Below are 11000 nucleotides of genomic sequence, written 5' to 3'. Positions count from 1 at the left end.
GTTCATTTATAACCATGCTAATCTTAACTTGTCTGAGAATCGTGGATTCGTGGAAGGCTGAGCGAACACCTTACCATCTCCATTCTACATCCTATTGTGAAGACCTCACCATCTCTATTCTACATATCCTTATTGCTTGGCCTTCCCACTCTACTTGGAATTCTGAAAATCTTTGGAGTACCTTCATGTGTCCTCCTCCAGCTGCATAGTGAGACTCAAAGCTCTTAGCAGAGTCAAAGTAGCAAGGGTTATTACTCTCTTTGGCTTTGTTGTTGTTGTTGAGGTTATTCAATCCCTTTCGATGGCCTCGTTCACCCTCTCGACACTTGTGCTCTCCCCTATGTTGATCGAATTATGTTTCACATTGCAATTTGCATTGCCTTTGTCGTGGAAGACCTTCCTCACACTTTATCAGACAATGTGTGTAATCATGTTCCCTTGGGTGCCTATCCATCCATGAGTTCAAGCTAATTTATCATATTGTTTAAATTACGTAGTTTGTTGCTAAATACTCTACAAGCGGGGCTTGATCAACAACCCTATGATTAATTTTATAAGATATTATTAACGAGAAGCAAATAATTTTCCAAAAAAAAAAATCAATTATGTAAGATTGAAATAATTCATCCATTTCTTTCTAACCTAATAAGTTGGACTGAATATAGAATTAATTTCTTCCAAAAAAAAAAAAACAAACAAATAAATAAATGAATAAATAAATAAATAAATTTCAACTATATGAATATGAATCATATAACTTCAAATAAATCAATTATACTTATAAGATTGAAATAATTCATCCATATCTTTCTAAGCTTACATAGCCTATTTCAATCCGTATCACAATACATGGTGTATCCACTTCACATAATCACATATTATAAAACAATTAATTAAGGGCCTGTTCATATTTACTGAATTGAGCTGAACTGAACTGAACTGAACTGATTGGAGCTGAACTGAACTGAACTGAACTGATTGGAACTGAACTGAACTGAATTGAGCTGAAATGAATATTTTATGTGAGAGGGAAATTAAGAGCTGAACTGAACTGAACTGAACTGATTGGAACTGAACTGAACTGAACTAAACTGATTGGAGCTGAACTGAACTGAACTGAACTGAAATTAAGTAAATGTGAACAGGCCCTAAGTAATAAGGGTCCCATGATTAGCAAATGGGGTTACCTTAACGTATGTAGGTTACTTAAATGAGAAATAAGGGGTTACTCTCTTAAATATGCGGAATTATTCCTTCATTTTTAAAACTAAAGAATAGGGGTTACTCGAATAAACAAATGAGGTTACTTGTTTCTAAGTTACTTGATTTTACTCGTATAAAGAATTTGGGTTACTTTATGGACAACATGGGGTTACTCTTATGAAAAAAATGAGGTTATCCATACATTTAATTGAAGATTACTCTTATAAACGAATATGGCAACACCGTGTGGCTAGCTACATACAAGACTTTTCCATTATCAATTTTTTTTTTTTTTTTTTGACAAGCAATATTATCAAGTTGAGATATGCCTAAAATTTATCTCTTTTTTTTTTTGGGTGTTTTAAAATTTATCTCTTTTAATTTAACAGATATCACAGAGTATTTGATGATAAGATGAACATATGATAAATTGATTATTTTTTCATGCCAAAAAAAAATTGAAATTTAGTTAAAATAAATAAACAAATAAATTGAGCATGCTTATATTATGCATAAATATATGTACATGAATGAATGAGAAAATAATATAGTACATCCAAGAGACAAGAGAAGGATGGTAGGATCATCAACAAATCTAGAGAGTGAGTCATCATTATGCGATATTGAGTTGACCATAGAGTCGTGCCAATCCCTAAAACTCTCTTATTGGACTCGGATGCTCAGCCTTGGTCATCCTGTTCGAACCTATGCCGTAACGTGGATTGACCCTTCTAAGAAGAAGTATACAAAAAATTGACACCAAGGTGGGTCGAACCCAAATTGGTGTTGGGGGATTTCACTAAACAAGGGTCATAAAGATGAAGGAAATTAACAACAATCGAAAACCTTCGAGACGTGAACAATATCACTTTTTCAAAAGTAATATTTTGACCCTATACTACAATCGGGTATCACGAAATCACTTTAGATATACAACAAAGACAATTACAATTACAAGTAGTATAAAAGCAATCACAAAGTAAGCAAGTGGTTTTTGTTTTTGTAATAATGAAAGTTAAAAAAAAAACATGCAAAAGAATAATGATATATATATCATACTTTCATCATATACTAATTAAGTATATATAAGAGCAAAGTGACGTTTGACAAAAGCCATCAAATCAATGCATATCCAAAATCACGCTTGATCAAGAATTGGGCACCGATTAGATTTTACAAAAGTCATCAAATCAATGCATATCCAAGATCATGCCCAATCAAGATATAGGCACCGATTGATTTTTAATAAACTGTCAATTATCCGTTCGTAAGTAGTGTTTCACTTTTGTCCTTGCTCTTATAACTGTTTGTGTAATTAGCGACACCTTAACCAAGCTAATTATATCAACCACCATGAAAATTGCCTTCATACTCTAAATTATTCTACATTCCTCCCTTATTTAGAGTATTAAAAAGACTTATTGCAAAATAACATCATCATCACAAATTCAATCTTATGCATAAATGAAAGTGTACAAAGACTTGAACTTCCACTTAGTATAATATACAATTCAAGAATCGGTATCCTATTGGTATCGTTAAACGTTTGAACCAATAGCAATACATATTAGAAACTTGAAGATATTACACACACTAGATCAAATAACTTGAATACATCATGTTTGGGTCCAATTTATGTCAATTGGGCCGGTCCATAAATGATTCAATTACAAGCCCAATGTCAAAGGTCCAATCCTCCATCCATGCCAAGTCAAGTCAATCAGCCCAGTCAGCGTGGCAAGCCCACTTGGCTTGCGGCCCATATCTCCAATTGTGCTAAGGTATAAAAGCCTTCATTTCTCCCACTTTACAATTCATTCACTTAGAGCCTCAAGCAATTAATACTCTTGCATAGTTTTCTCTCTCTAAACCACCGTACTGACTTCGGCATTGGAGGGGCCTTCCTCGGCACAACCCCCGAGGCTAGTTTACGTGTGTTTGCTATGCTGGAAATCCTCGGCCCAACCGTCACTTGGGTTGAATCCAGTCTTCAACCCATCAAAAAGGACCTGTCCGAAGGTCCATTGTTTTCACCCGAAACAATTTGGCGCCATTTGTGGGGAAGACTTTCAAAAAATAAGCCAATTTCAATCGTTCTACGCAATTTTCATTAGCAATGGCTAAGAATCGTAAGAGCGGTAAAAATGCCAACAAATCCGGTTCTTCCCCTTCGAGGAGGAACCCAATCAATGCGGCGGTTGGAAAAGGTCCATTTTCCACGCCGTCCCATTCGCCCTCTTCGAACAGGTCGTCCCCGGAGAGGGTCAACTTGGAGAGGGAGGCTTCGGAGAAATCAACGTCTCCATCTCCATCTCTGTCTCATCATTCTCGACAGCGGACAAGCTCACATCACCCGAGCAGGTCGGATGCTAAGAGTCACCTTCATAGTATCCATTCTCACTCTCAGCCGAGGACCCCTTTAACGGGGCCCTCAACGGAAGAGGTGGCACGGGCTGTGGCGATCCTCATGGCAGTCATGAAGGCCCAAGCCAATCCCATGCCACCGCCCCGCGATCGCTCACCTCACCAGCCAAGGCAGCTGCGGAGGAAAGTCGATCAGGGGGAGGGGGGAAAGCCTCTTTCCTTTAAAGAGCCGGGAGACAAGTGGGAAGAGGACACTTGGAGAACCGAGTGAGAAAGAAAAAGGAACTCGCACTTCTTCAGGGAATCCAACACCCAAAATTACTACATCAACAAAAGCAGTAGCTCTGCCTCTCGGCCAGAGTCTGCTCGCTGAAGCGTCCTTGAACGTCTCGGCTCTAGGGAGCTGAGCGTGCATAGTCGCCTCTCCTATCCTGATCGTACTGAGGCCCATCCTGAGTCTTCCCAACCGAGGACGAAAACCACTTCTACCTTTCTGAAAGGGCATAGCGCGGTCTCATCGGCTAAGAACGAGGGAAAGGTCGTAATGCTTCCTACCCGTTCTCCATTCGAAAAATGGATTCTGGAAGAGCATGTACCGACGGTGAAAATTCTGTCACACATTACATATGATGGGACTTCAGATCCGAAGGACCATATTGCCTCCTACGAGGGGCACATGCATCTAAACCCCAGGTCCGAAGCAACCTGGTGCAAGTACTTTCCTACCACTCTCAAAGGTGTCGTGCAAGCGTGGATCACCAAGGGGGTTAAGGAAGGTTCGATCACCCAATGGAACGACCTGTCCTCAAAGTTCAGAAGCAAGTTTTCTACGACAAACCGCCAAGAGAAAACAACTGCAGAGCTCATGGGCCTACAGCAAGGGGAGAATGAAAGTGTTCGAGACTACCTGACTTTCTTCAGCAACGAGTCGTCTGACATCACACGTCTAGACCAAGGTTTAGCCGTCTTTGCTTTGCAACATGAGCTGCAGGCTGGAAAGTTCCTTGACTTCATGGTCATCCATCCCTCGCAGACCTTGGAGGAAGCCTTGGACGCCTCGGATAAATTCATCCTAGCCGAGGAATGGAATAGAGCAAGAACCCATCCCCAAATAGGGATTGGGAAACAAAAGCAACAACTGTCCGATGGCCAAGGCCAGAAGAAAGGAAAGGCAAAAGCTTCATAATCATCTTCGGCCGCCGAGTCGAAAAAGGACAAGTCTGCCTCGCACACGGGCAAATACAAAACCTATACTCCTCTCGCCCTTCCCCGCACGAAAATTTACAGCGTGACCAAGGATGAGCAGAAGTATAAAAAGCCGAGACCGCTCCTGTAGTGGTATCAGAAAAAGAACAAGGACCGATGGTGTGAGTTCCACGATTCCCTGGGACACTACACCGAGGACTCTATTCAGCTGAGAGATCAGATCGAGGATATGGTTCAAAAGGGTTACTTGAAAAAATACCTCGCGGATCACCGCGAGGAGAAAAAATCTGAAAAGACTAAGAAAGACCCTCGACAAGAAATTGATTTTCCCCCGGAAAAATAACAAAGTGTCGGAGAAGGAAACTTATCCGCTAATCCTCGTCATTTCCGGAGGGATCAATTCTCGGAGAGAGCGAAAACGCCACCTGAGAGCATTGTCCCGTCAAGTTAACAATGCCGATCTCCGAGCACCCCAGTCTCTGGTGCCAAACATGACGTTCACAGCCGAAGACTGCCGGGGGGTGACATTCCCCCATGAGGATCCGCTATTTATAATCACGACCGTAGCTAATCACAATGGCTGGCGAAGCCTCGTTGACGGCGGCAGCGGCGCGAACATTTTGTTCCGGTCGGCATATAATCAGCTGAAGCTGAAGACCAAGCACTTAACTCCGGTACCCTACCTGGTATCAGGATTCAACGGGTCTTCATCATATCCAGACGGGAAAATCACCCTTCCTGTCACCATCGGTCGCCACGAAGCAACCAGGAACGTTATGGCCGAATTTTGGTCATGGACGTTCCATCGGTGTACAACGTGATCATGGGGAGACCTATGATTCACGACATCCAAGGGGTAGTCTCTACGTACCATCAAATGATGATCTACATTTCAGACGCCGACTACCTCGAAAGAATTCAAGGCATCCAAAAGGAAGCTACCCGATGCAATTACCTCAAGCCATCCACAAGTCATTCTGAAAACGACGAAGATGAGGAGGAAAAAGGAAAAGAAATGGAGCAAAGCGCAAAGAAGCCAAAAGGCCTAAGCGCTTCGGCCTAAGGTACCCCGTCAAAAGAAAAATTTTCGGGGAAAGAAAAATTTGGCCAATCATCTGAGCCGAAAGACTCAGAAAGTCAGAAAAATAAAAAGTCTGGGACGCCTGCTGATATTGACAGCAGGCCCGATTACGAAGAATCTGGCCCCAAAGAAATGGAGTTGGATCAGCAGGCTGAAACCATATAGTTGACCGAAGGAGATCCTGAAAAATGCGTCACCATCGGACTGGATCTTGATCCGAATGTCCGTGTTGAGCTCATCCAACTCCTTCGGGACAACAGAGATGTGTTCTCTTTCTCGGCAGCTGACATACCCGGGATTGATCCGAACCTCATCTCCCATAAGCTTAACGTCGACCCCACGTGTCTGCCCGTTAAGCAAAAGAAGCGGAATTATTCCGCCAATAAAAGTCGAGACATTGCAGCCGAGGTAAAAAATTGCTGGATGCAAGCTTCATCGAACCTTGCCAATATCCAGAATGGCTGGCCAATGTGGTGATGGTTCAGAAGGCCAATGGCACCTGGAGAATGTGCGTTGACTTCACGGACTTAAATAGGGCTTGTCCGATGGACTTCTACCCCTTGTAGAGGATCGATCAGCTAGTCGATTCGACAAGTGGGCATGCTCTGCTTAATTTCATGGACGCATTATCAAGGTATCATCAGATCTTCATGCACCCTGATGACAGAGCAAAAACGGCTTTCGTTACGAACGCCGGGGTGTATAATTACAAAATGATGCCCTTGGGATTGAAAAATGCGGGGGCAACTTATCAAAGGCTAGTAGATCAGGTTTTCGCCGATCAAAAAGGCCATAACATGGAAGCCTATGTTAACGATTCTATTCTCAAAAGCAAAGAAGATAAAGACCATGTCACGGACCTGGCCAAAACCTTCGCCACCTTAAGAAAGCATCAAATGAAGCTGAATCCAAAGAAGTACGTCTTCGGCGTAAAGTTAGGGAAATTCCTTGGCTTCATGGTCAGCAAAAGAGGGATTGATGCCAATCCCGCAAAGTTGTAAGCAGCGCTCGATCTTCCCAAGCCGAAAACAAAGAGGGACGTTTAGCGGCTTACCAAAAAAATGTCCGCTTTGTCGAGGTTCATCTCAAGAGCCTCGGATAAGGGGCTGCCCTTCTTCAAAGCCCTTAAACTCCCAAAAACAAAAGAGCTCATCTGGGAAGATGAGCAAAAAGAAGCCTTCAAGCAGCTCCAAGATCATTTGGCTCAATTCCCGACGCAGGCTCAACTCCCGGTGCTGCTGGGGGAAGAAGAAAAAATCCAGCAGCCGATCTACTTCGTCAGTCACACTCTGACGAATGCCGAGACTCGCTACCCCCTACTCGAAAAAGTTGCATATGCATTAGTGGTAGCCGCTCAGAAGCTGAGGCCCTACTTGGATTGCCATCAAATAGTGGTCTTGACTTATCAGCCGCTAGAAAAAGTCCTCGGCAAATTTGAAAAATCTGGTAGGCTATCTAAGTGGGCTTTCGAGCTCACTGAGTTCAGCATCAGCTACCAGCCGAGAGCAGCCATCAAGGCTCAGGCTCTAGCGGACTTCCTGGCCGAATGCTCGTACCAGGAGACGCTAGAGGAAGAAAAGAAAATCTGGACCTTTTTACGGATGGATCCTCCACCGTATATGGTTCGGGGGCAGGGGTAGTGATAACCTCTCCCGAAGGCAAATCCTTCGAATATGCACTAAAATTTTCTTTTAAAGCTCCGAACAACGAAGCCGAGTATGAGGCAGCAATTGCTGGCTTAGAATTGTGCATCTCCTTGGAAGTCGAGCATGTCTGTCTCAAAACAGACTCTCAGCTCGTCGAAAATCAGATCCGAGGAGAATATGAGGTCAAAGAGTCCTCAATGATATCTTACCTCGCAAAGATCATAACCATTATTGCGAAGCTGAGATCTCTTAAAGTCGAGCTGATCCCAAGGGGTCAGAAAGCACAAGCCGACACGCTCTCCAAACTTGCAAGTTTAACTCTAACTGAGCTGAACCGATCTGTATATGTGGAAGTGCACCAAGAAAGAAGCATCGACAAAGCACCTGAAGTGTGCTGCGTTGATCCTGAACCGAGCTAGATGGATCCCATCCTAGCTTACAAGCTTCGAGGAGAAATTCCCGAAGATAGAAATTTGGCCTCCAAGCTGAAGCGGACCTGCTCAAGGTTCATCGTCTACAGAGGGGAGCTTTTGAAGAAATCCTTCTCAGCCCCATTGCTAAAATTTGTGGGACCAACATATGCCGATTACATCCTTCGAGAGATCCATCTCGGCATCTGTGGGAGCCATATTGGGGGATGGAGTTTAGCCCATAAAGCATTAAGGGCAGGGTATTACTGGCCCACCATGATCTCAAACGCCAAGGACCTGGTCAGAAAATGCGATAAATGCCAAAAATTCGCACCAGTTATCCATTAGCCGGCCCGAGATCTTCAGCCGATCTTGAATCCACTTCCATTTGCTCAATGGGGGCTGGATATCTTGGATCCCTTCCAGGATGCTCCGTACTAGAAAAAATGGTTGATAGTCGGCATCGACTATTTTAGCAAATGGGTCGAGGCCGAGGCAGCCTCGAACATTATAGAGTAGACTGTTAGAAAATTCATCTGGCAGAACATTATTACTTGCTTCGGAATTCCGAAGGTTTTTGTCTTTGATCATGGGAGGCAATTTGATAATTTGCCGCTTAGGCGATATATTGATCAGTTCGGCATCAAATTGGCATACTCAACAGTATGTCATCTGCAGAGTAACGGTCAAGCCGAAGCTGCTAATAAACAGATCCTTAACGCTCTCAAGAAGAGGGTTAAAGATGAAAAATACAAATGGCTAGAGGAACTTTATGGAACCCTCTAGTCACTTTGGAAAACCGAAAAAGAGGCTACGGGACATTCACCATTTGAGCTGGTGTATGGAGCCGAAGCCGTCCTTCCAGTAGAAATAGGTGCTGAAAGTCTTCGAGTGCACCACTTCTCGGCTGAAAATGAACAACTCATGAAGGAATCCCTCGATTTCCTAGATGAGGTCAGAGATCAGCCCGAGACAGAATGGCTGCATACAAGCAAAGGATCAGCAAATTCTACAACCGAAGAGTTCATGCAAGGCCTCTCAAAATTGGAGACTTCGTCCTTCAGAATGCTGCAGCTGTGCAGAAAAGACGAATTCACGGGAAACTCTCAGCCACTTGGGAGGGACCTTATGAAATTTATGACGAGCTTCAGCCTAGAACATACCGACTTTGGCAGTTGGATGGTACTGAGCTGAAAAATCATTGGAATGCTGATGTACTTAAGAAATACCATGTGTAATCCCTTCGAGGCAGAACAATCTATGTAAGTGCATTTCCAGTTATTAATGAAAAGGCCTCCGAGCCATCATTTCTTCAAATATTTGCAAATTTTTGTTCTTTCATTTTTCTGTCTTCTATCTCTTTAAGGGTTTTCTTTCGGCACTGTCCGAAACTTCCCCTTATAGGCACCATGTTTCGTATTGCCGCTAAACCCGCCTAAAATGGAACATTAGTCTTCCAGCCGAAGCAAACGCTTCGGACAGACTTGTTCCTGAGGGCAATGAGTCCATGGACGAATCTGGGGTATTGCCTTAACTGAGCCTTGTACCCCAGACGGTTATTATTTGAGACATTGCCCTAGATTGGCCCTGTGTCTCAGATATAATAGACAGAAAGCAAAGAAAAAATAGCATAAAGTATTAAAACTATTGTTAACTTTAAAAGCTTCGTCTGAATCATAAAGGACAAGCAATTACCTTAGAAATCTAAAGACTGACTTCAGATTTCTGGGGGGCAAGAAGCGCTCTAATTCCTTCAGCAAAGATTTACATGCCAAAGTTTCATACTTAGAAAAATTTTGCGAAATTTTCAAAAATCAGAAAAAAGCAAGCAGCTAAATAATTGAAACAAGGCAATGAAACAGAAGGAAAGCAATACATATCATGAGAAATACACTCGAAAATCGAGCTACATCAAATTAGTGTTTCAGAACAAATACTAATATCGGCAGCCGCCCATAAGCGGAAAATTACAGCTACCGAGCTAAGTACAACTACTTAAGCAAAAACCAAAATAAAGTGTTTGTACATCAAGGCAAGCTGAAGCAAAAAACATACAAGGCAAAAAAATCAGAAGTGGCAAGTTAGAAATTAAGTGCACGTTGATCTGCAAGATTCTGAAGACGACTGCCCGAGTTCCTAGGCTTCAGCTGAAGGGTCCGACTGAGCAGTAGTGCTGGGGTCTTTGTCAGCTTCGGCTCCAGCTGTTGAAGAAGCAGGCTGAGCCTCATCTTGGCCTCCTTCTGTTTATCTTCAGCCTTCTTCTTCTAAGCTTTCATCTGCTTAGCAGCATCAAGTCTGATCAGGAGGTCTAGCTCAGCCTGGCTGAGATAGATCATGTGAGGATCTTCGACATCCAAGGCCCAAACCTTACACTGATCCCAGCTGATGTTTGGATCGGCATGATGAGCCATCTCCTAGTTACGTTGAAACCATACTCGTAGCCCAGATCATACTGAGCTTGGGTATAAATCTTGACCTTCAGCTGCTCCTCAACATCTTCCAGCTTATTCTTAGTTTCGTTCAGCTACAGCTGAACTCTTGCAGCCTCTTCTCCCTGGTTCTTCAGCTGATCTTGGACAAGACCCACTGCAGTTTGGGCTTGAGACAGTTCCATCTCATTTTATTTCAGTTGAGCATCTAGACCATGCAGCTTCTTGTCTTGGGTTTCAAAAGCGGTTTGGGCATTGAGGAGCTGGGTATCTCTGTCCTCAACAGCTTGGTTGAGGCGCTTCACTTCTTCATCCAGACTCTCTTCCCTCTTTCGGAACCTCTCCTCCCAACCAGCCATCCGAACCCGGGTTTCTTCTTCAATCTTCTGCTCAATTGGTGCTCGGAAACCAGGGATATCGACGGCCCCATATTTATTTATCAGAGCTTTGCCCTAATCTATGACAGGGAGGTTGTGTTCCTCCATCTCGTTACAGAAGGTGCTGAAGGCTTCATTTACTTTCTTTTGTCGCTCTTCAGCAGCCTCGCATTTCAGCTCGGCCAGCTTAGCCCTGGTCTCCGCTTCTTTCACCTTCAGTTGAAGGGTGTCAATCATCTCTACAGTAAGTGTATGATTATGCACCACCTGAAAATCCAAGGAAA

At 43.3% G+C, this 11000-nt stretch overlaps 1 protein-coding gene across 1 annotated transcript; it reads left to right on the top strand.

The window, feature by feature from the left end:
- The first annotated feature begins 7919 nt into the window (after nt 1-7919).
- LOC145583928 (uncharacterized) lies at nt 7920-8696 on the top strand. The gene is made up of 2 exons (XM_081640876.1): nt 7920-8210; nt 8454-8696. Exons 1-2 carry the CDS (start codon nt 7920-7922, stop codon nt 8694-8696), a joined length of 534 nt encoding a protein of 177 aa, XP_081497002.1.
- Nucleotides 8697-11000: the final 2304 nt, after the last annotated feature.

Source organism: Chenopodium album, chromosome 16 (genome assembly GCF_948465745.1).
Source record: "Chenopodium album chromosome 16, dcCheAlbu1.1, whole genome shotgun sequence".
Lineage (NCBI taxonomy): Eukaryota > Viridiplantae > Streptophyta > Magnoliopsida > Caryophyllales > Amaranthaceae > Chenopodium > Chenopodium album.
This window is presented reverse-complemented; position numbering and strand designations above follow the sequence as displayed.